The following is a 26,445-nucleotide window of genomic DNA, read 5'->3' as shown; positions in this document are numbered from 1 at the left end:
AGGAAAAACAATTAAAGTGGATGTACATTTGCACTATATAAACTCTATTTGCACTATTTGCACTGTATATTGAGTGCCTACTATGTCCACAGCATCAGGCTACTTGGAGGAAACAGATTGTGAGGAAGGAGAAGAAAGACGTAAAAAGAAGTTGTAGCATCTACAAAACAAGAGGAGGATATTGGTGGGAATCAGGGAGCATAATGAGTGAGGTAAGAAGGGTTTCTATAGAGAGGAGAGGGCAGCAGTGACTGGGAGTTTGCTTACATTCAGAGGGATTGATCAAACAAGTAAATATATTAAGAATAATGACCTATGCACCCCAATGTTCATAGCAGCACAATTTACAATAGCCAAGTGCTGGAAGCAATCTAGGTGCCCATCAGTAAATGAATGGATCAAAAAACTATGGTACATTTACACAATAGAATTCTATGCAGCAGAAAGAAAGAAGGAGCTCCTACCCTTTGCAACAGCATGGATGCAACTGGAAAGTATTATGCTAAGTGAAATAAGCCAGGCAGTGAAAGACAAATAACATTTGACAAGAACCTAAACAACAAAACAAAGAAACAAGCAAAATATAACCAAAGACACTGAAATAAAGAACAGACTGACAGAGTTCAGAGGGGAGAGGAGAGGGAAGTTCAGGGGAATTTCAGGGGAAAAGGGAAGGGTTTACAGGAACGAGTATAAGGACACATGGATAAAAACTAGGGGCAGGTGGAAATGGGAGGGAGGAGGGGAGAGTTGGGTGAGTGGGTTAGGATGGGAGTAAAAGATAGAAAATTGTACTGCAACAACAATTTAAATAAAATTTTAAAAAAGAAAATAGTTCATCAAAACATTATCAATACAAAAGTAATTAAAAAAAAAAGAATAATGGGAATCTGGTTTTTCCACTGTTGGAGAAGGGAGTTAAAAATATGAAAAGGGAGAAAAGTAGAACGAACTCTGTAGTGTTAGATCAGAACTAGCAATAACAGTGACTGGAAATACATGTAGAAATAAAAATAAATGTAAATGTGTATATATTTATGTATATGTACACACATACACATGTATGTTTTGTGTGTATTTTCCTTGGCTTTGTCCACTGAGAAAGTTTAGTAGCAGAGGCACCCGAATAATGTCCATACATAGTGCCCAGATGGTGGCTTCTTAATATCATTCTTCATTAAAAAATAAACAGAAAACCAGGACTCCTTGGAGAAATACCTGCTTCCACCACTGGGGCAGGAAAAGTGCAAGGTTAGCCTGAGCCATCTTGTGCCAGAAAGTAAAGATGGGCTTGAAGAATGATGGGGACCTAACAAGAACATATAGAAACCAGCCTGAACAGGCTCCCACTGGCCAAATATGGGACAATTTGAGCATCAAATTCAGTTTTTTGGTAACAAAAATGAAACAAAACATAGCCATAACAAGGATATTCAGGAACTCAAAACAATATCCAAACAGATTGGGTAAAAAGTAAATCTAAGGCCCCTCAGAAACATAAATTACACCATAAGCTGAATAAAAGTATAGTAACTCTGCAATTTACAAGGCAAAAATAAAAACAGGATGACACAAAACAGCTGAGAAATAGTTTTCTAACAAACTTGTCAGAGAACTGTTTTGCGCCATTAGCTTAAATTCTTTTTACAGCCCAGGAGTAGTATCAGGATATTTGTGAGAGTGTCCCCTATTATTGCCTTGAGCTTGTCAGAAACTGGATGGGAGCTTGAAGTTGAATGAATTTTCCAGGTTTTTGCACTGGATGCACATTTGTGCTGTACCCCTGGAACCCTAGACTCCCTTCCCAAGCAAACCTGGAGGTTAGACACCCTTGGACTATACTACAGAGTGAGAACTTATTCCTGCTGTCCAACACAGCATCACTAGCCAGATGGGGCTATGTACAGTTAATTAAATAAAATTAAACATTCAGTTTCTGGGTAGCAGTAGCCACATTACAAGTGCTCATCAGCCAAATGTGGCTAGTGGCTACTGTATTAGACAAAGCAGATATAGAGTCTTCTATCGATACAATAAGTCATCGGAAAGCACTGATGTAAGCAGTTTAGAGTGTTTGTTTGTTTGTTTGTTTTTTCCTGAAGAGAGCCAGTTTACTACATTCAATACTGACTTCTCTGTCATTTTTCTGTAGAAATACTGGTTTATTGTGCCAAGCTTCCAATATTCACCTATAACTGGTTAAAATGGGCAGAGTGTGGGGTATTCTACTTATTTCCAGGTGAATTCTTCACATATCCTGGCTTTTGAAAGTTCTCCTTCCACAAATCTTTTACAACTATATATCCTGGTAAAAGCCCCAGTCATAACTTCTTTCCACTGACCTAGCCCAATGCGATGGCATGTTGTGGATAATAAGGAGAGGCAGCTAATCCCGCGCAACCAGGATATATCAGCTTCTTTGTTTTGAACCTGTAGCCAAAAGGAGTCCAACAACTCCAGCAAAACCAGTAACATCAAGTCTTGGGAAAAACCCAGGAGGTACATTTGAGTGATATTCATAACTGTATAACCATCACTGAAGCAAACTTTGCATCTTGGGCTCTGTTTGGCAGTTCGGTTCCTGACACCAACTTTTAAATGGCTCGCAATACTGTCGGAGACGTGAGATGCTTTCTTCAAGTTGAGTCCTTGGCTCTTCCACATATTTAGGAATGAAGTAGAATGAAAGCTCATTAACGTTCACAGAAGTTTTATGGAGTCCTTTTCCTGTGATGCACAGACTGTGGTGAGTACACTTATGCTGGCCGGTCCCAGAGATCTCTGAATTGCCTTGAACGTATCGCTGGCAGCGGTGGCTCTTGCAGGTCCCTGTTTTTTGTTTCTGTTTTTTTTTTTTTTAAAGCTTGGAAGCCTTACTAGACTCCACTACCAAAAATAATCAATAGATGTTCTTACTCTTTCCAACAGGAGGACGGTAAAATTACGTTAAGAAACACAAGCAAAAAAATCTGCAAAGGCCCTGCCAGCGGCCTTAGGGAACTCACTCGTAATTCCCAGGAGTCCGTCTTTCTGCGGCGTGACTTACAGAGCGCAGGGAATCCCCAAAGCGGTGGGCGATCGAGGGCCAATACCTGGGAGATTTAATTGTTTGAAGAGTGGACGCCTGTTTTCACAGGACAGGGGAGGCTGGGCTGGGTGGCGCACAGGCAGACGCCACCCCAAACCTCGCGCACCCCTCTGTCAACTGCCTGACGCCGGGTGTGGGTGCGAGACAGCTCAAGTGTGCGCACTCCCGGCCCGCGCGCGGGCCCGGTAGCCAATGGGACTGGGCGCCGCGCGCCGGGGGCGGGGCAATGACGCGAGCCCCTCGTGACCCCACTTGCGGCCTGCACTTCGAGGAAGCCGGAAGCGGCGGGGTCCGCGGCACCGGCTGGGGTTGGGGAGGTAGTGGTGAGCACCCTCGGGTGTGTGCACCCCGCAATGGATTCCGACGCGACCGTCGCGCGGCGGCGGTCGTTGCTACTGCCGCAGCTACTGCTGGTGCCCCTGCTGTGGTCGGGGCTGGCTCTGGGCACGCTCGCCTTGGACAGCACCCCCCACAGGATCTTGTACGACCTCCTGTCAGAGCGGCAGCTGCTGATGGCGGAGGACTTGTCTCTGACCCTCCTGCAGGGAGGAAGGCTAGGACCACAGTCTCTACCCCCAGACCTGCCGGATCTGGATCCTGAGTGCCGGGAGCTGCTGCTGGACTTCGCCAACAGCAGCGCAGAGCTGACCGGGTGTCTGGTGCGCGGCGCTCGGCCGGTGCGCCTCTGTCAGACCTGCTACCCACTGTTCCAACAGGTCGCCAGCAAGATGGACAACATCAGCCGAGCCGTGCAGGTGGGTAGAGGAGCATCCCGGCACCTCTGGTGTGGAGGGTTGGGAAAGGAGGAGTACGTAATCATGGCTTCACTTGCAGTGGAGCTGTTTCCCCATCTGTAAGAAAAAGGGGTTGGGCTAGGACTGTAGAGTTTGAGCATCAAAAAGTGGCCTTCGGGTTTTGAAATTTTGTCTTCTTGGCGCTGTCGGACATCCTCTTAGTTCATACTGTTTACAGATAGATACGACTAGTTTTCTTGGGGCTTCTGCATCCCTAACTCTACCTTTTCTTTCCTCACCCCCTTTAACCCCCCTCCCCAAACTCCACCACAGCTCCGTCGTACTTCCACCTGGAGTTACCAGGAAGGACCCTTTCCCGAACTTCCATGTAGAGTGGGAAAGCTGCAGTGTGGCAGTGGTTAGGACCTTGAGCTTTGTGTCCAGAAATGTTCAGATCCACCACTTTCTAGAAGTTTGACCTTGAATTATCTTAATCTTAATTTCTTCCTATTAGCAGTATACTCTCAGCAGGTTGCATACTCTGTGCTTATTTTCTCATCTGTAAGATGGAAATAAAAGTAACTCTTAGAAAATTGGCACATAGTATTGGTTGTTAGTAAATGGGAGCTAAAATGTTAGGAAATGGTGAATAGGAAATGGTGAATTGACCCATCGCCTGCCCCCTAGAGCTGTTTTGGTCATGCAGTAGCTGCCATGAAGGACTTAAAAAATATATGTTCCTGCTCCTAGGATCCTTATAAGGTCTAGAATAGGAAAGGAATCGTGTCCAGTCTGGTGGGAGTCACGAGGTGTGGGCCAGAGTTGCCTTGTAAAGGGAAAACATGAATAACTTTGGGATTATAGAGTGGGGAAGTTTCTCTTGTGTTGAGAACACAAGCAGTCTCATGAAAATGTGGTTGGAATTATTTTTTTAAAGATTTTATTTACTTATTTATAGAGAGGGAAGGGAGGCAGAAAGAGAGAGAGAGAGAGAGAGAGAGAGGGAAACATAAGTGTGCGGTTGCTGGGGGCCCTGGCCTGCAACCCAGGCGTGTGCCCTGACTGGAAATCGAACCTGCCACACTTTGGTTTGCAGCCTGCACTCAGTCCACTGAGCTATGCCAGCCAGGTGTGGTTGGAATTATTTTAAAAATCATAGTTGATTGGACAAAATACAGACTTGTATATAGTTACATTTTGCTTTAAGTCAGCCTGATATTATATAATATAAACCTAATTTTTTTACATAAAGAAGGGATTTATTTGCATTAAATGATTCCTGTGGTCAATCATTTAGCTCTTCTGTGAAGAGCTAGTTTTCAATGTAGTTTAAGTAAATGTAGGCTTATGTGCAATATTTTTCAGGCATAATTCTGTTGGGTATAGCAAGGGATACACACACACCTCACTATGATTTAAAAATAAAACCCCCACTACTTGTCCCTGTCCACTATAGCAGGGTATTATTAAATGGCATCATATTCTGTTTTGAGCAAAGGTGAGTTGTTTGTGGCCAGAATGACTGATTATGATGCAAAGCTTGGGTTTTTTGAGGCAGCAAAAGCTTTTCTCATTTGTGTAGATACTGCAGAATTAAGAAGTTAAAAATTATTACAAACTTTTGGGTGATTATGGACATCATCCAATCTCTGTAAAGATTTCCACACGAATTCCCCTTCCTACAGTGGGAGTGGCAGAAACTTCCTTCTCCTTTGTGCCTCTCAGACTCTACCAGTGATCTGGGACCTGGCTCTCCTCACCCTTGTGTGAAAGAAGGAGGTAAAGAGATACAAAGAGACAGAAAAACCCTTTTCCCAATGTGCATTTTTTTTCCAATTCATTCTATACTTTGATCTCTTTCCCTTCCTTTCCTTAGAGTTGAATGTGGTACATTAGCTCAAATGTATGATTTCTATAGTTCCGAGGTACTTAATAGATTTAATAGGCATTTTTAAAATTGGTTTGGGTATTGAACCATAATGTATAATAATGAATATATGGAAAAATGTGTTCTGAGTTTCTTAGGAGTGAACTTACAGGAATCAGTTGTTTTTTGTGTTTGGGGATGGGGTGGTTTTTTTCTCCAGAGTAATGTATTTTCTTTGACTCACATAGACTTAGTCTTTCATTTAGATTAGTTTAATCAGTAAGCACATGCTATTTGTAAATATTGGGATGGTAAAAGGATGTAGAAGGAAAAAGGAAGATTAGGTTTAGGCCTCAAAACTGTTAGTATAGTTGGGAAAATAAACCAATATTGTGAAAAATGAAATAGGAAAAACATCAATATTAATGTATAAATTGTACAATAGCAATTTAGTGCAAAAGGGTGAAGGATAACCTGAATTAAAAAGGAGAGCAAGATGGGGTTAATCAAAGAAAATCTGCAAGCAGAATTTTGAACAAAACATACTTTCTCACCTCTTTAGAGTCAATCCATGCCCATGGCTTGATTGAAAGAAGAGAGGAGTGTAACAACGAGAAAAAGAATCAAAGGTAGAAATTAGCAGGCTATTTTGCTGGTACAGCAAGTTAATTCATTTAATCATAATAGAATTATACGATGAGAATTCTGTTTTCTTGTTACTTCCTCTCTGAATTAATGGGACAAGGATCACCTATAGTTTTATTATCTCAAGGTAAAGAATACAGTGATTTGTGAAACCTGAAGGTAGAACTGATGAATTTCCCTTTCTTTAGTTATACTTTCTTCTTTTAGTTTAAACTGATAGGGATGTGGCTTCATTGAGCTGTTCAGCATAATTAGAGTGGTTGCCAGGATGCTTTGGCCCCATAAATCCTGAATTACTAAGTTCTATCTTAGTCAACGTGGTTTGTTTAAAATTTATATAGATAGACATATGGATATGTATATCTATTTATTTATGAAGGTGCTAATGATTGGGGGTATGTACCTAGAAGTGTTCAATATACCTTTAGTGTAGATAAATAAGTAATTCTTAGGAATATAGGCAAAATTGGAACATAGCATAACAATAATCTGTGTCTTTCATTAGAAATCAATAGAAATGTAATGCTTCTTATGCATTCATTACAAAAATTAATGAGTACCAATTATCTGCTGGCTAATGGCAGCTACTAGGAATGTAGCTGTGAATGAGTAGAGCTTGTAGTGTGGTAGGGAAAATAAATATTAAATGTATTATTATATAAGTAATTACTTAGTTCATTTGTGATAAGTGTGCAGGATAAAACCTCAGATGTTACTGAAGCATATAACAGGGTACTGATCTTCACTGGGGCTGGGAGTAGATAGTGATTAGGGCTGACCCCTAAAATTTTAGAGGATGTGTGAGGTACACATATAAAGAAATAGCAGATGTGAAGACCGAGATGGGAGTCTAGTGTGTCTGAGGAGTAGAAAGAACTCAAGGCACTGTGAGCCAGGAGACTAGGGAGCTGAGCCTGAAGAAGTAGGCAGGTGCATGGTCACGTGGACCTTGTAGGGTATGTTAAGGGTTTTAGACTTTGATTGTCAAAAGCAGTGCAGTATACTGAAAGTTATAATTCTGCAGAATGACACAGTCAGATTTGTACTTTAAAAGACCATCTGGCTGGCTACGTGAGAGAAAATGGAGGGGACTGGGACTGGTAAGGGTAGAGAAAGAGTAGGTGTGGGGAAATGAAATGAGACTCTTGCAGTGATAAGAGAAATGGTGGTGGCCAGGCTACATAGGGGCCATTGTAATGGGAAGAAATGGGTAGATTTCAGAGATACTTAGTAGATAAAATTGACCAGACTTGGTAGTTAATTGAATGTGGAGAGTGAAGAAAAGGAAATAATGATTTCCTGTGTTTTAATAATAACAGCTTAGTGAGTAGTGTTGCTATTTACCCAAATGGAGGGAGGAACCTTTTTGGTGGGGAGAATATCATGAACTTCATTTTGAGGTGTTTATGATACATAAAGTGGAGATAATGCATATGTGGTAGGCTACATATGTCTAGAGATCTGGGTTTGAGATAATATGTTTGGGAGTGGTCAGTTTAGAAAGTAGTGTTTGAAACCATGGCATGGTGAGTATACTTGATAAATGAGTAAGGCATGCTAAGAGTTGAAGACTTGGGTAGAGAATAAAATTTCAAAGGAGACTGAAAAAGAAGAGTCTGAAAGATGAAGAAAAATTAGGAGAGTATAGTATCCTGCAAATAAAAGAAAAGGGAAGGGTTGGTTATTTGTGTCAAATCCTGGTGAGGACTGGAAGTGCATCTGTCAACATTATCATTATTGGTGCCACAACCAGGGTAATTTTGATGGAGTGCTTGGGTTAAAGCAGGATTAAAGTGGGTTAAATAGTGAATGGAAGATGAGGAAGTGGGAAGAGTGAATCTACACAACTGATGAAGAGTTTGACCTTAAAGAGGAGATAAGATACTCAATAGGTCACTACAGAGGAATGTGGGACTCAGCGATTTTCTTTAATTTCTTACTGTTACTTTGTCCCTCCTTTCTCTGTCTCTTCTCCCCTACTTCTTTCTTAAGATGGAGAGACCTGAACATGTTTAAATGCCCCTGGGAAGAGGATCCTATAGAGAAGGTGAAGATACAGGAGAGTGGAAAAAGTAAACAAGGTCAGTTTTCCTGAGAAGGCAGAGTAGATGGGAATCTAGAACATCCACACAGAGATGAGCCTTTGACTTTCTACACTGTAACCAGAGGGTCGAGGGAGAGGTTGGGAATGGAGGTAGTCAGCTCAGAGTTTCAGCTTGATAGCTTCTCTTTTCATTGTCAACTAGGAAGCCAGATGTTCTCTTGAGAGTAAAGGGTGAGAGGGATGTTGGAGTTTCAGGGAGAATAGGGAAGATAGGAATAGTGGTTTTTAAAGAGGAGAGAATGAGCTGACAGGAAAGTGGTGAGTACAGTTTGGGATGATGGATTTATTGTGGAAATAGTCTGCTTGGTTTTTTGCTTTTTGCCATACAGACATGATGAAAGTGGATGGTTGGGTTTATTGTGGTTAGGGTTCTGCAATGTGGTTATGTGGTATTTGAGTATGAGTATTTGAATATTAAGAATTTAAGTATAAACCAAGAACCATTGTTTTTTTTTTTTTATCACATCCTACATGTTGGGAACACAAAGATATAATACAAAGTTTCCATCCTGATAAGGAACCTTATCCAGATAAGGTTCCAGATAAGGAATCTAGGCATACATATGTGGATGTGATGCTTTAACAAACTGAGCCTCAGAGTGATTAAGTAACTTATCCAAAGCATTGTAGTGGAAGAGACTGAGTTTGAATCCAGAAGGATACTACTACCTATTTCAGAGAGTTGTTACAAGGAGTAAACAACTCACACATTTGAAACATTTAGAACCATCAGGTACTGAACAAGTACGTGATCATTGGGATTATTCATCTCTTCCCTTCCATTTCCATGGTTGCCACCATCTTTACATCGTACTTTAACTGTGGAAATGGTCTAATTTTTCTCTCTGCCTCCTCACCCTGCGTATTGTAACCTAGAGTCCTGTGTTCTCCAAACTGCTTTTCATGGCACTCCCCTCAGAAATCTTTAAAAGTTTCCCACTGTTTCCCTGGCCAGTGTGACTCAGTTGATTGGAGCATGGTCCTGTAAGCCAAAAGGTCACAGGTTCAGTTCCTGGTCAGGGCACAGGCCTGTGTTGCAGGTTTGGTTTCCAGTTGGTGCGCTTATGAGAGGCAACCGATCAGTATTTCTTTCTCACATCAATGTTTCTCTCCCTCCCTTCTCTAAAATCAATAAGCATGTCCTTGGTTGAGGATTTAAAAAATTAAAAAGTTTCCCACTGTCTCAATCTTGTGACACTCAAGACTCTTAGTAATCTTGCCCTAAAATTGTCCCTCTGATGCCTCTACTTTCACAGAGGTATACTCCATTCTAGCTATATTAGCCTATTGAATAGTCCCTGACTACCACGTAATCATTCCTCTTCCCTTTCTCAATATAGGGCTTAGTTCAAATCTCACTTCCTGTAGGAACTCTTCCTAATTTCTCCCAACTACACTGAAGTCTTCCTCAATTGAACTTTTTCACACATTAATCACTCATATAGACTAAATTACATTGATTTTTTTAAAATAGCTAGTCATCTGCTTAGGAAGATTCAACTCATGTAACTGATTACACTTAGCCTACAATATCCACTTAGAGCACTTCAGGTTGGCAGCAAGGTAGCTAGGTGAAATAGCATATATCAGTTACCTACTAGGTGCCAGACATTGTTCTAAGTGATTTTGTTATTCAGAACTTGTGTCTATGAAACTAAACGTCAGAGAGGTCACCTTGGCTTCCCAAGGTGGCCAGCTAGTGAATGAGGCTTGTCTGACTCCTTAGGCTATGCTCTAATATTTAAGAAGTGATGATGAAAATTTTCTGCTATGGCTGATATTGCTCTGAAAGCAATTTCAGGAAAGGGGCTTTCAAAATGCTTTGTTTAATTTACTGTTTTAAAAGCAAATATTCATTTGAATGCATCTTTTAGTGAGATGACAAAACTAAGCCATAGAGAGGGTAACCATCCTAAAATGAACATTAGAGATATTTCAGAGCAAGAATTCTACCGGCAAGCCATCATTCCCTCTTTTTTCACCCCCGCATGGTTGATCAGTTCTTTTCTACAGCCATCGATCAGTCTTTCTCTTTTATTACTCATCACACTATTCCTTATGTTTCTGTGTCTGGGGAAGTTCTTGAAGCCCCAGTGTTGATGGCATTCCCTTTTACTTTTTTGTATCCTGAAAACACCAGGATTCTTATGGTGCTTGGTAAGTAGTAGGAGTTAATTAACTTTGAAAGAATGAAGAGGACTTAGTTCCTTGTTTGGGGCAAAAGGGAAATGAAATATATAAAGACCAAATAATTTAGAAACTTGCACTTACTATTTGCATAGTTTGAGTTTCATTATTAAAATGATCTGTGGAAAGCATATTCTTTTATCTGGGTACAAACTGGGTGTGTACCAAAAACTACCCAGAAGATGAAACTAAATGTTTTGTGATCATTTATTCACTAGATTAAAAAAAAACATGTAAATAATATATGATCATTGTAGAAAAACTTAGTGTGAAAGATGCAAAATAAAATAAAAATCAGCATATTTCCTTATTCATATGTAACCACTGCTACATTTTGTGAATAGCTTTCCATAATATTTTCATATGCACAAAAAGTAAGAAATATGACATGCAAAGAATTTGGGCATAAGTTGTTGAGGTTGTGCTATAGAAGCAGACACTTATTTAAAAAGCAAAGATTTTCTTCCCTTACAAATGAACCTGGTATCAATAAATGTTACCTGCTATTGCTTTATTACAATTGTTATTATTAATGAAATCATTATTTGAGTATATCAAACAATGTTAAAATGCTTAGTGTAAATATTTTAACTATCTCAAAAAGTTTTTTTGTCTTAAGTTGTTTGGAACTCTTAAAAATACTCAAGCTATATTTTTCTTTTCTTTCTTTTTTTTCTTTTTTTGGTTACAGAATACTTCTGAGAGTCATAGCTGTGCCAGAAGTCTCTTAATGGCAGATAGAATACAAATAGTTTTGATTCTGTCTGAGTTTTTTAATTCCACATGGCAGAAGGCAAATTGTGCAAGTAAGTAATTTTTTCATTTTCATGTTGCAATTATGGTCCAGTATATAGAGGTCAGATTTTATTTTAATGAACCTTGAAATCTTTGAATCTGTAGAATACTTTTTAGTACTGTGCTTAAATGAACCCTGATTAGCATCATGGTTTATTAGTGGGAACTACTTGGGCAAATACTGAAAGGCAGAAAAGTGTAGCAGTTAACAGCATGTGGTTGGCAGTCACACAGATCTGGGTTTGATTCTAAACTCTGTCACTTATCAGCCCTAACGTACTAGGTACAGGATAGAGGCCATTTTTTTTTGCTTCCCACAGCAGACCAGAGTAGAGCTGTCCCTTCACGTGGCCAAATCTTGGTCTGTTTGGGGCTGATAAACTCTGTTGGCCTCACCGTGATGACTCCCTGAGACCCTACTCCATCACAAAAGTGTACAAGAACCCAGTAGGTGGCAGCTAGACTTGGTATACTGTGGGACATTTACTGAGTGGCCTCAGACCCAGCGCTGGCACTGAATTTGAACCTGTATCAGCCTGGTGCATGCCACTCACCTCTGCCTGGTGACTTACTGAGAACATATCTATGCAACTTGAGTATCACCCAGAGGTGCTTTCAGCAACTGAGCTTAACAGGCAGTCAGCAGGTGGAGGCAGGTCTTGGGGGACCTTGGGACTTTTGCTGACATGCCCCTGGGCTTGGTACTGGTAAAACACCTTTGGTGCACAGCTTGGACCTTCTAATGCACACCAGGCCCAGCAAACTGTGCAGCCACAAACTGGATCACTTTGTACCTCCAAACAGGTTGTCCAGGGCCAGTCATAGACAGCATTTGACATTCATTGTCCAGCACCAGAGTCCCTCCCAAGAGGCCCCAGGAACAACACATCCAGTGGCCATCTTCAGACACCATCAGAACAGGGTCCAAGAAATTTCACAAGCAGCATCTCCAAAGGGAGATTGCATCAGGCATCAGACCCTGCTGAGGTGAATTTGGCTTAGTGTGGTCAGCACGTCCACAGCAGCTGATACACTATGGTTGGGGTTGATTCTAACAGTCAGCCAGCTTGAGGATTAACCCCATGCACAAATGGGAAAATAGCAGTCAAGGCTCAGTGACAACAGCAAGTTGTCACTGAGGAAGGCTCATATAACCTATACAAAGGACATTTCTGGAGCTCTGGTGATTCTCAGCTCTGGTGATCAAGGAGACTGCAGCACTGGGTCTTTCAGATCACCTACTACATAAGGCCACTCTGCCAAGACTGGGAGTCATAGCAGGTCTACCTAATACATAGAAACAAACACCAAGAGACAGCCAAGTAGGTAAGACAAAGAAACATCCTTAAATGAAGACCAGGAGAAATCTCCAGAAAAAGAGCTAAATGAAACAGAAGTAAGCAGTTTATCAGATATAGAGTTAAAAAATGGTTATAAGGTTGCTCAAGAAACTTAGTGAGAACTACAGTAATATGAAAAAGGATAGAGATGCCATAAAAAAGAACCAGTCAGAAATGAAAACTACAGTATCTGAAATGAAGACTACACTGGAAGGAATAAGCAGTAGGTTGTATGAAGCAAAGCATTGAATCAGCAATTTGGAAGACAAGGTAGAAGGAAACACACAATAAGAGCAGCAAAAAGAAAAGAGAGTTTTAAAAAATAAGGATAATTTAAAGGACTTTGGGACAACATGAGAGCAAAGAATCGAGAACCTATTTAAAGAAACAATGACCAAAAAGTTCCCTAAACTTGTGAAGAAACAAGACACAAGTCCAGGAAGGTCAGAGAATTGTAAACAAGATGAACCCAAAGAGACCTACTCCAAGACACATCATAAATAAAATGGCCAAGGTTAAAGAAAAGGACAGAATCTTAAAAGCTGTGAGAGAAACACAGTTATCTACCAGGGAGCTCCTATAAGACTTGTTGCTGATTTCTCAACGGAAATATTTCAGGCCGAAAAAGATTGGCATGGAATGTTCATAGTGATGAAAAGCAAGGACCTACTGCCAAGACTACTTTATGCAGCAAAGCTATCATTTAAAATTGAAGGAAAAACAAAGTTCTTCCCAGACAAGAAAAAGCAAAAGAAGTTTATTACCATCAAAGCAACATTATGAAAAATGTTAAAAGGACCTGCTTGAAGAAGAAAGAGAAGGGGAGGGGAGAGGGGAACATAGTTAAGAGAATAAAATGGCAGTATGTACCTATCAGTAATCACTTTAAATGTAAAAGCCTTAAATGCACCAATCAAAAGACATAAGGTAGCTGAATGGAAAAGAAGAACAGATCCATTAGTGTGCTGTCTGCAAGAGTCCCACCTCAGAATGAAAGATACAAAAGTAAAGGTATGGAAAAAGATATTTCATGCAAATGGAAAGGAAAAACAGCTGATGTAGTAGTACTTATGTCTGACAAAATAGACTTTAAAACAAAGGCTATAGTAAGAGACAAAGAAGGACACAATGAGATAAAGGGAGCAATCCAGCAAGAGGATATAACCCTTTTAAACATATATTCACTCAATAGAGGAGCACCTACATATGTAAAGCAAACCTTGCTGGATATAAAGGGAGAGATTGACAGTAATACAATCCTAGTAGGGGATTTTAACACCCCATTGACATCAATGGATGAATCTTCCAGACAGATAATCAAGGAAATGGTGGCTTTAAATGACAGATTATATCAGATGAATTTAATTGATATCTTCAGAGCATTTCACCCCAAAGCATACATTGTTTTCAAGTGCATATATAGAAAATTTTCTAGGATAGACTACATGTTAAGACATAAAACAAATCTCAATAAATGTAATAAAATTGAAATTATATCAAGCATCTTCTTCAACAATAATGGTATGAAACTAGAAATCAATCATAAGAAAAAAACTGAAAAACACAAAAACCTGTAGGCTAAATAACATATTTATTATGGATAAACAGTGTGATCAAGGAACAAATCAAAAGATACCTTGAAACAAATGGAAATGAGAACACAACAGCCCAAAATCTATGGGACAGAGCAAAAGCAGTCCTAGAGGGAAGTTCATAACATTATGGGCCTATCTTAAGAAACAAAAAAGTCTCAACCAATCTAACTTTACACTTAAAGAAACTTGGAAAAGAACTATAAACAAAGCCTAAAGTAAGTAGAAAGAAGGAAATAATAAAAATCAGAGCAGAAATAAACAAAGTAGAAACTATAAAAAATACAAAAGATCAATAAAACCAAGAGTTGATTCTTTGAAAAGATAAACAAGATTGACAAACCTTTAACTAGACTCGTCAAGAAAAAAAAGAGGACCCAAATAAATAAAATCAGAAATGAAAGAGAAGTCATAGCTGACACCAAAGAAATACAAAGGCTTATAAGAAAATATTATGAGTAACTATATGCCAACAAATTGGACAATTTGGGAGAAATGGATAAATTCCTGGAAATGCAGTTTTCCCAAACTGAATCAGGAAGAATCAGAGAATCTTAATACAACAAGTGAAATTGAAGCGGTAACAAAAATCTCCTAACAAACAAAAGTCCTGGACTGGATGGCTTCAAGGTGATTTTTACCAAATATTTAAAGAAGTAACACCTATCCTTTTTGAACTGTTCCATAAACCCAAGAGGTAGGAAGACTTACAAACTCATGTTATGAGACTGGCAATATCTTAATTCCAAAACCAGATAAAGACACTACAGAAAAAGAAAATGGTAGGCCAATATCCCTGATAGACATACATACTAAAATCCTCAACAAGACATTAGCAAATTGGATCCAGCAATATATACAATCAAGTGGGAATTATTCTAGGAATGAAAGGTTGGTACAATAAATGCAAATCAATAAGTGTGTGATACATTACATAAAACAAAATGAAGGGTAAAAACCACATCATTATATCAATAGATTCAGAAAAAGCATTCGATAAAATCTGGCACCTATTTACGATAAAACTCTCAGCAAGAGGGAATAGAGGGAACATGCCTTAACACAATAAAGGCCATATATGACAAACCCACAGCCAACATCATACTCAATGGGCAAAAACCATAAGCATTTCCCTTAAGATTAGGAAGAAGACGGGAATATGCTCTTTTACTCCTCTTATTCAATTAGTACTAGAAGTCCTAGTCACAGCTATCAGACAAGAAGAAGAAATAAAAGGCTTCTAAATTGGAAAGGAAGAAGTGAGACTGTCATTATTTTTAGGTAACATGATACTGTATGTAGAGGACCCTAAAGATTCCACCAAAAAACTACTAGAACTGATAAATGAATTCAATAAAGTAGCAGGATGCAAAATAAATACCCAGAGATAACTTGTATTTTTATATACCAATTATGAACTTTCAAAAAGGAAAACTAAGAAAACAATCTCATCCACAGTTCCTTCAAAAATAACAAAATACCTAGGAATAAATTTAACCAAGGATGTAAAACTCCTGTACTTGGAAAAATATGACACTGAAAATAGAAATTGAAGAAGATATAAATAAGTGGAAGCCTGTATACTATGTTCCTGGATAGGAAGAATTACCATCATCAAAATGTCCATAGTACTCAAAGCAACAGATTCAACATAATTCCTCTCAATATACCAATTCCTCTCTAGCATATTTCATAAAACTAGAACAGTATTCCAAAAATTTATATGGAATCACAAAAGACTCCAAATAGTCACAGCAATCTTGAGAAAAAAGAACAAAGTTGGAGGAATCATGCCACCTGATTATCACAGTACACTACAAGGCCATAGTAATCAAAACAGCATGGTACTGGCATAAAAACAGACATAAAGATCAGTGGAACAGAATAGATAGCCCAGATATAAACCCAACCCTTTATGGTCAAAGAATTGCTTTGACCATAAAGGGTTGGGTTTGATAAAAAAGGGAAAACATACAATGGGGTAAAAATAGTCTATTCAATAAATGATGTTGAGAAAATTAGACAGATAGGTGCAAAAAAATGAAACCAGACCATCTTCTTACACCACACACAAGAGTAAACTCAAAATGGACTAAAGACTTAAATGTTAGGCTCAAAGCCATAAAAATACTAGAAGAAAACATTGGCAGTAAAATCTTGGACATATCTCATAGGAATAATTTTTCTGATATATGACCCTGGGGAAGGGACACAAAAGAAAAAATAAACATGTGGGAGTACATCAAACTAAAACATTTTTGCACAGCAAAGGAAACTACCAACAAAATGAAAAGACAACCCACTGAACGGGAGAACATATTTGCCAGTGATAAATTTGATAAGTGGTTAATGTCCAAAATTTATAAAGAACTTAAAAAACTCAGTACTAAAACAGCGAACAATTCAATTTAAAAATGGGCAGAGGCCCTGGCCAGGTGTTTCAAAGGTTGGAGCTTCATTCCATGCACCAAAATGTTGCAGGTTCGCTCCCCAGTTGGGGTGTGTATGGGAGGCAACCAATTAATATTTCTCTCTCACATCGATGTATTTTTTTCCCTCCTTTTTCTCTCTCTATAATCAATAAACATTTTTTGCTGAGGATTAAAAATGTGGGCAGGGGACCTAAGTAGACACTTCTCAAAAGAGGACACACAGATGGTCAATAGACTTGAAAAGGTGCTCAATGTCATTAATATAATTAGAGAAATGATTAACCACAGTGAGGTATCACCTCACACCTGTCAGAATGGCTATCATAAAAAATTAATAAATAACATATTGGTGAGGATGTGGAGAAAAGGGAACCCCCCATGCACTGTCGGTGGGAGTGCAGATTGATGCAACCATTTGGGAAAGCCCTTTGGAAAGCCTCAAAAAATTAAAAATGGAACTGCCTTATGACCCAGCAATTCTACTTCTGGGTCATAAGGCAGTTCCAAAGAAATTCAAAACACTAACTTGAAAGAATTTATGCAGCCCTATGTTCGTTGCAGCATTATTTACAATAGCCAAGACTTGGAAGCAGCCCAAGGGCTCATTTAGTATATGAATGGATAAAAAAGCAGTGGTACACTGGCCAGGTGCATCAGTTGGTTTTAGCATCATCCAGCTCACCCAAACATTGTGGGTTTGGATTCCGGTCAGGGCACATATGAGAGGCAACTGATCAGTGTTTCTCACATTGATATCTGTCTGTATATGTGTCTTTCTCTATTTATGTCTCTATCTCTTTTTATCCCTCTCTCCCTCTCCTTCTCTAAGAAATAAAAGAAAAGCAGTGGTACATTTACACAGTGTAATTCTTACTTGGCCATAAAAAAGAGGGAATTCTTACCCTTTGTGACAGCATAGAAGGATCTGGAAAGCATTATGCTAAGTGAAATATGCCAGTCAGAAAAAGGCAAATACCATATGATTTCAATTTTTTGTGGAGTCTAATGAACAAAGTGAACTATCAAGCAAAACAAACAGTCCCATAGACAGAGAACAGGCTGACAGCTATCCAGAAGCAGGGGGATTGAGAGCTGAGTTGGGATGTTGGACAGAGAAAGCAAGAAAAGAAAAACTCAGGATTATGGGTCTAAAATGAGACATCCGGCCAAGACAGAGGTATAGGTAGATACACTTTGCCTCCTTGCACAACCAAAGGAAAGACAACAACATATTTAAAAAATAACCAGAACTGCCATAAAATCGAACTGTATGGAAGTCAGACAACCAAAGTGTTAAAGAAGAAACATTCATTCAGACTGGTAGGAGGAGCAGAGACTGGTAGTCAGGGTAGAGAAGACCCCTGGCAAGGTGGGGGCTGGAAGACTGGTCGGGTGAGGTGGTGGCTGGCGGGCCGAATGGTTCCACATTTGCATGTGGGTACACCAAGAGAAACAAATGGGGAGCAAGACACTCTGTGCAACCCAGGGTTCCAGCGTGGGAAAAGAAATCCTCAAAACCTCTGACTGTAAAAATTTATGGGGGTGGTGGTGGTGGGAGAAACTCTCAGTCTCAGAGGAGAGTTTGTTGGAGAGACCCACAGGGTCCTAGAAAGCTCACAAACACACCCACACAGGAATCAGCACCAGAAAGGCCCAATTTGCTTGTGGATAATGGGGGAAGTGACTGAAAGTGGGATGAGAGCCAAGCAAGCAACACTGTTCCTTCTCTGACCCTTCCCCCAGATAGAGTGGCACAGCACAGCAACATGGGTTGTCCTACCTTGGTGAATACCTAAGATTCCAGTAACAGGTACCACCCAGACAAAGAAATATGGTCCCCCCAAAAAGAACAGAGCAAAACTCAAAAAACAGAACTAAGTGATGAAGAGATAGCCAACCTATCAGATGCAGAATTCAAAACACTGGTAATCAGGACGCTCACAGAAATGGTTGAGTATGATTGCAAAATGGAGGAAAAAGTGAAAGCTATGCAAAGTGAAATAAAGAAAGATATACAGAGAAGCAACAGTGATGGGAAGGAAACTGGGACAGAAATCAACAATTTGGAGCAGAAGGAAGAAAGAAACATTCAACCAGAACAGAATGAAGAAACAAGAATTCAAAAAAAAATGAGGAGAGGCTGAGGAACCTCCAGGACAACTTTAAACATCCCAACATCCAAATCATAGGAGTACTGGAAGGAGAAGAGGAAGAGCAAGAAATTGAAAACTTATTTGGGAAAATAATGAAGGAGAATTTCCCCAGTCTAGTGAATGAAATAGACTTCCAGGAAGTCCAAGAAGCTCAGAGAGTTTCAAAGAAGTTGGGCGCAAGGAAACATACACCAAGGCACATCATAATCAGATTACTGAAGATTAAAGATAAGGAGAGAATCTTAAAAGCAGCCAGAGAAAAGGAGACAGTTATCTCTGAAGGAGTTCCTATAAGACTGTCAGTTGATTTCTCCAAAGAAACCTTGCAGGCCAGAAGGGGCTGGAAAGAAGTATTCCAAGTCATGAAAGGCAAGGACCTGCATCCATGATTACTCTATCCAGCAAATCTATCATTTAGAATGGAAGGGTAGATAAAGTGCTTCCCAGATGAGGTCAAGTTAAGGAGTTCATCATCACCAAGCCCTTATATGAAATGTTAAAGGGATTTATCTAAGAAAAAGAAGATAATTAAAAATATGAACAGTAAAATGACAGCAAACTCACCATAATTAACAACCACACCTAAAACAAAAACAAAAACAAACTAAGCAAACAACTGGAACAGGAACAGAATCAGAGAAATGGAGATCACACAGAGAGTTATCAGAGGGTAAGTGGAGGGGGGAAAATGGGGGAAAATGTACAGAGAATAAGAAGCATAAGTAGGTACAAAATAGACGGGGAGGTTAAGAATAGTATACGAAATGTAGAAGCCAAAGAACTTATATATATGACCCATGGACATGGACGAAGGGTGGGGGATTGCTGGTGGGAGGGAGTACAGTGAAGAGGGGAATTAAAGGGAAGAAAAAAAAGAAAACTCATGGACATGGACAACATTGTGGGAATTGCCAGGGGAAGAGGGTGTAGCGAGCAGTGAAGGATGATATACAGGGGATAAATGGTGATGGGAGGAGACTTGAGTTGAGGTGGTGAACATAAAATATAATGTACAGATAATGCGTTATGGAATTGTGTGTCTGAAACCTGTATAGTTTTGTTAACCAGTGCCATCCCAATAAACTGAATAAAATGGAAAAAAAGTTTCCCTAGGATGTTGTAATTTTGTGTTTTAGGAAATCAGAATATACTACACAAAAATATGGGTATAAGAGACCAGAATATGCCACCCCAAAATATGACCTTTTTTCTTAAGGATCATTTTGAGCTAATTATTTTGAGAAATAGCAGGCACAGGAGAAGCTCTGAAAACAGAAATAATATTTTTAAGGGAAATTTATATTTATGAAGGAAATCTTCATGTGTAAGCGGGTCTGTTTATAGCAAGAGAATGATGGCTCCAAATCACAAGAAAATCTTATACATGGAGAAGGCAGGGAGGTAAATCTGTGTAACAAACTTTACACTTGTTCACCATGCTTTTCCTTGTCATTTCCCCATAACTGGCCTCCCCACCTCCTTCTTTCTTTGTTTTAAGCTGAAGATTTAAGCTTGAATTCTAAGTCACCTCTTTGAGTTACTCATTTTACCTATGTATCTTCTGTGTATATATGAGATACAGAAGCTAATAATTAATAAACTTCTATTTGTTTTTCTCTTGTTAACCTGTGTTTAGTTTCAGGTGTGCCAGCTGAGAACTTAGAAGGGCAGAGGAAAAATTATTATTTCTCCTCTATATTATTTACACACACACACACACACACACACACACACACACACAAATAACAATATCAATATTAAGATAATTTTTTCTGGATTATTGGTTTTTTTATTTAAACATAAATAAATTTTCTGAGAACTTGTGTGAAATTGTTAAACACAAACCACTAACCCATTTTTCTTAGTTGTCTTTTTTGCGATGATCTAGTTAGTAAATTTGCAAATACACAGCTGCTAAATGATGCCAGCAATAAGGATCTTTAACACTAAACAATATGGAGTCCATTAAGTCTGGCACTTAAATGATAAAATGAGAAGAAGAAAAATTATAAAGGAAGAACAAAAACTACTGATGTGTTTAAAAAATTTGTTTTTGTCTTTCTCTGGCCTATTTCACTTAGCATAATATTCTCTAGGTCCATCCATATTGTTGCAAATGGTAAAATTTTTCTTTATTATGGCCAAGTAATATTCCATTGTATATGTGTACTACAACTGTTTTATTTACTTGTCAGTTGATGGGCACTTGAGTTGCTTCCATATCTTGGCTATTGTAAAATATGCTGCAGTGAGCATAGAATAATTCTTTCAGATTTGTGTTTTGGGTTCCTTTAGATATATTCCCAGACATGGGATCACTGGGTCAAAAGGCAAATCCATTTTTAATTTTTTGAGGTATTTCCATACTGCTTTCCACAGTGGCTGTACCAATCTGCATTCCCACCAACAGTGCACAAGGGTTTCCTTTTCTTCACATCTTCACTAACACTTGTTGTTTATAGATTTATTAATGATGGCATTCTGACAAGTGTGAGATTGTATCTCATTGTGGTTTTAATTTGCATTTCTCTGATGATTAGTGACATTGAGTGTCTTTTCATATGTCTATTAGCCATCTGTATGTTCTCTTTGGAGAATTGTCTACTCAGATCCTCTGCCTATTTTTTAATTGGCTTTTTTTGTTTTTGTTGGTTTTGGGGGGGGTCTTGGTATTGAGATGTATGAATGCTTATACATTTTGGATATTAACCCCTTGTCAAATGGAGCCTTGGTGAGTATCTTCTCCCATTTAGTAGGTTGTCTTTTAATTTTGTTGATGGTTTTCTTTGCTGTGCAAAACCTTTTTAGTTTGGTTTTACTTATATGTGGAATCTAAAGAACAAAATAAATGAACAAACAAATTGAAAGACTCATAGATGCAGAGAACAGACCGATGGTTGCCAGAGGAGAGGTGAGTTCAGGGACTGGGTGGAAAAGGTGAAGGGATTAATAAGTACAAATTGGTAGTTACTAATAATCATGGGGGTGAAAGTAAGGCATAAGGAATGTAGTCAGTAGTATTGTAATGCAAAGTATGGTGCCAAGGGGGTACTGGAAATACTGGTGGAGGGGGAACACTTTGCAAAATATATTATTATCTATGCTGTATATCTGAAACAAATATAAAATAATATTGTATGTAACCTGTAATTGAAAAAAAAATAAAAAAATTTGTTTGTAACGGAGACTTAACATGTGGTCCAGTTTGTAGGGTATATCTTTTGATAGGAAAATGAATGTTTGTTTTTCATATATATATAACTATATATATATATGTAACTATGTAATTATATAGTTAAAATCTTTAAAAATGAGTAAGTGCCTATTAGAATTTGAAAAAAGAATATTATTAAAAATATAAAATATAAAAAGCTAAAATATTGTTTCAAAGAATATTAAAATTAATACACTGCCCAAACCACATTTCTTACTACTTACTAGCTGTGGGTTGGTACCTAGTCATTGCAGTTGTTAGAAAAAGAGGCTAGAATCATGTATTACTCCCATCTCTTTTATATTTAGATTCCCTATGCTTTGAATGATGTTAATCTTGGTAGGCAGTGAATTTTTGGAAATTGATGGAGACTCAAAGGAGGTGTTAAGAGCTCAAGTCTTCCAGACTTGAGATACAGACATTACAGATAACATGGAAACTAGTTCTTGTGGAGAATGAAACTAGTTCTTGTGGAGTAAATAAAATATATCAAAGAATTCTCCTGTACAGAATTTTGAAACTGTTATCAGAAGTGGATTGTGGACATAAGGGTAGCCCTAAAAAAAGATTTTATTTATAGAATAAAAATATTTTATTTATAAAGATTTTATTTTAGAAAGATGGGAAGGTAGGTAGAGAGGCAGAGAAACATCGATGTGTGAGAGATATATCCATCAGTTGCCTCTCGCACACCCCCAGCTGAGAGCCTAGCCCGCCACCCAGGCACGCGCCCTGACTGGAAATCAAACTGGCAACCTTTTTGTTCTGAGGTGGACACTCAATCCACTGAGCCACACCACTCAGGGTGGAATATCATTTATATATAAGATTTTCAAAAACATGTAAAACAGGTTCTGTTTTTTCCCCCAGACTTTACTTGAAGCCTCTGTATCAGTATTTAAGGCAAAATTCCCACCAGCATGTTTTTCTGATCTCCAGACTTGCACTGGATTAGAAAGAGCATATGAAAAAATGATACCCTGTTAGATGCAAGAAATGACCCACTAGAGAAGATGGGACACGGAACTACTAAATTTAACACAGGAAAGGATCGTAAAGCATATGAGTTTAGGTAAAAGGAATGCAGGATAAACGGCCTTATCCCTAAACAGCACTAAGAGTCCTCCTACTAAGGCAGCATTTGATAACTGATGTTCATGATTAAGATGTTGGCTGTCAAAAATCAGTTTAAATTTTATTTGGTATATTGTTTTTATAAAGAGGAGAATATGTGATTATTTTAAGATTTTCATAAAAACGCTTATGATAGAAAAAATAACCTTTGGAACCTAACAGGTTAATTTCGTGTATGTAGAAAATTCTCTTACGTAGAACACATCAAGCTTGTTTGAATAAAGAATGACTCTAGTATGAAACAGAAGATGATAGCTTGAGAGAGAATTGACAGTATATAATTGTTGCTTGAGATATATTAATATACTTTTTTTGGTCTTTTTTGACAGATTGTTTAACGAACAAAAGTGAAGAATTATCAAATAGTACATTAAACTTCCTCAATCAATTTAATAACACCTTGGCCTGCTTTGAGCATAACCTGCAGGTATTTTGTATATGATACTTGAAATTTAAATGCTGCCTTATACAAACAAATGATAAATGATTCCAACTCTTACGACATTAATTATTGATATTTATCTATACACACAATGTAGAGAAGTTAGCGGACCTAGATGCCCTAAGTTCTTCCGTTACTTGCCCTTAGGCACGTCATGAAAATCTCTGTCTTCCTTTTAGTAGGGTGGGGACAGTAAGATTTACCTGCCTGCCTTCAGGTATTTTGTACTGAGGATCTGATGAGATAATGAGCACGAACACATTAACTGAGCCATGTGATGTTTAACTAAAACATGATGTTTTTCTGCCCAAAAGTAATTTACCTTAACTTCATTTATGCAATCAGGTATTTGCAATGCAGTATGATTCTGTTTATAGGAAGCTTATTCTTTATGTCAGTATTTGCTTATGTGTTTAGTAGGTAACTTTGAGTGTTGAATTATAATATAAAAGGTAGCCTTCAACAAATGTACCTTGGTAGTTTTTGGTGTCTCCACCTCGGATCTGTGAATGTTGGAATTGGAACTTTCCTGGTGGTGGTGAGGGGTGAGATTGGAACTCTGGTAAAATCATAGTTTTGAAACTTGCTTAACAAGTAAGTAATCTCCACAAATAGATATAAACATGTTTAGAATATAGATATGCATAATTTCTTCTTCATTATACAGAATTAGATATTTCTCTGACAGTAATAAAAACTATTAGATGAGCATTTCTTTTTTTTAATTCTTTTTTTTAAAGATTTTATTTATTTATTTTTAGAGAGGGAAGGGAGGGAGAAAGAGAGAGAGAAACATCGATGTGCGGTTGCTGGCAGCTGTGCCCGGCAACCCAGGCATGTGCCCTGACTGGGAATCGAACCTGCGATGCTTTGGTTTGCAGCCTGCGCTCAATCTACTAAGCTACGCCAGCCAGGGCAAGATGAGCATTTCTTAAACTGTGTTCTGCGAAATGTTAATAGATGGCCCATGTACTAACAAGGTTGGGAAATTTTTTTTTAAGATTTTTTTATTCATGGCTTTAGAGGAAGGGGAAGACAGGGAGAAAGAGAGGGAGAGAAACATCAATGTGTGCTTGCCTCTTACACATCCTCAAATGAGGACCTTGCCCACAACCTAGGCATGTGCCCTTGACTGAGAATCAAACCAGCAACCCTTTGGTTTACGGGTCAAAACCCAATCCATTGAGCTACACCAGTCAGGGCTTTAAATTATTTATTTATTTATTTTTAGAGAGAGGGCAAGGAAGGGAAAAAGGGGGAGAAACATCAATATGTGAGAGAAACATCCATCAGTCGTCTCTTTCATGCCCCCAACCGGGACCCCACCTGCCACCCAAGCACATTCCCTGACCTGGGAATCAAACTGGCAACCCTTCAGTTCACAGGCCGGCACTCAATCCACTGAGCCACACCATCCGGGGTGGTTGGGAAATTCTTTACTGTAGGACTTCAGAATTTTAGTGGACTAATGTATGTTGTAAAACTCTAAATGGTAACTTTTGTTTACAACATGTATTAAACCCATTTTCCCAGAAACTCTTTAGTTTAAGAGATTAGTATTCTGATAAATGTATTTTAGGGGAATTAGCACTTTCCCTGGGATGTTAGTTGCATATATTTTTCCTAGTTTATTTGTCTTTCTATTATGCTTTTCTTTTTGTTATGAAGAAATTTTATTTTCATGTTAGATTTATCAAAAATTTTAATGGCTTGCAGATTTCTTGTTACACTAGAAGGCCTTTTCCCACTTTGAGATTATTTTTTAAAAATTCTTGTGTGATTTCTTTTAGTACCTTTGTGGTTTTTATTTCTATGTCAAAATATATGTGCATTTTAAATTTTAACCTAAATGGCTAAATTACACTCCCCCATCAAGGATCTGTGCTCAATTTTTGATTGAACAGATTTGGCTAAATACACAATTATTCTGTGAAAAACAAGCAATGGGCTATTTCTTGTGGCAGAACCAACGGGAGTCTCAGTTTCTCTGTCGGATAGATGATGGGGTAGCATTGTGAGGGCTCTGTCATTTTACATCCTTTTGCGTTCCTTTCTCTTTCATTCAGACACTCAGTTAACATAGCATGTCTCCAGGCTATGAGGGAAAGAATGAAGTGAGCTGACCCTTCTTCTGGGAAAGACAAGCGTCAGTCCTAAAATTGGAAAAGACAGATTCGCTAACATAATACATAATATGTTATATCCATTACTTTCATTTAGGTTACAGTTCTTTGGTATTAGTCCTATTTTGTTGACTAGAAAGGCCTGGGTTATGTGCCTTGGGGCCACAGAGCTGTAGGGGGATGTAGTGTTAGTGCGTTTCCCTTCCCCATTAATAAAATCCTCTCTGGTGAGGTCAGCACAAGCAAGGGCCTGTTGTATTTATTTGATGAGAGTAGCCTAGATAAGAGCAAATATATTAAGTGACAAGATAATTTAGGAGAGTTTTGGTATTTAGGATTTGGAATTTGGCAGATGAACTCATATTGTCCTCAGTTAACAGTGGCTAGTGAAGAGGTTTTCAGAATTTAGAGACAGAGCCCTGGTTGGTGTAGCTCAGTGGATTGAGTGCAGGCTGCGAACCAAAGGGTCGTTCCTTCGATTCCCAGTCAGGGCACATGCCTGGGTTGCAGGCCAGGTCCCCAGTAGGGGGTACATGAGAGGCAACCACACATTGATGTTTCTCTCCCTCTTTTTTTCTCCTTCCCTTCCCTTCTC

General features: G+C 38.6%; 1 protein-coding gene and 1 pseudogene across 2 annotated transcripts in view; one reads left to right on the top strand and one right to left on the bottom strand.

The window, feature by feature from the left end:
- Positions 1-2,096: 2,096 nt before the first annotated feature.
- LOC114495068 lies at positions 2,097-2,883 on the bottom strand (annotated as a pseudogene).
- A 461-nt stretch (positions 2,884-3,344) lies between these two features.
- The window catches only part of OSTM1 (osteoclastogenesis associated transmembrane protein 1), a 33,075-nt gene continuing 9,974 nt past the window's right edge, over positions 3,345-26,445 (top strand). For both annotated transcript variants that reach the window (XM_036024540.1, XM_028509997.2), the window contains exons 1-3: positions 3,345-3,843; positions 11,317-11,431; positions 23,615-23,712. In XM_036024540.1, coding sequence (XP_035880433.1) covers positions 3,442-3,843; positions 11,317-11,431; positions 23,615-23,712 — 615 coding nt within the window. In that variant the 5' untranslated portion in view covers positions 3,345-3,441. The remainder of the gene's footprint in view (positions 3,844-11,316; positions 11,432-23,614; positions 23,713-26,445) is intronic.

This window comes from Phyllostomus discolor, chromosome 4, assembly GCF_004126475.2.
Source record: "Phyllostomus discolor isolate MPI-MPIP mPhyDis1 chromosome 4, mPhyDis1.pri.v3, whole genome shotgun sequence".
NCBI classification, from domain to species: Eukaryota; Metazoa; Chordata; class Mammalia; order Chiroptera; family Phyllostomidae; genus Phyllostomus; species Phyllostomus discolor.
This window is presented reverse-complemented; position numbering and strand designations above follow the sequence as displayed.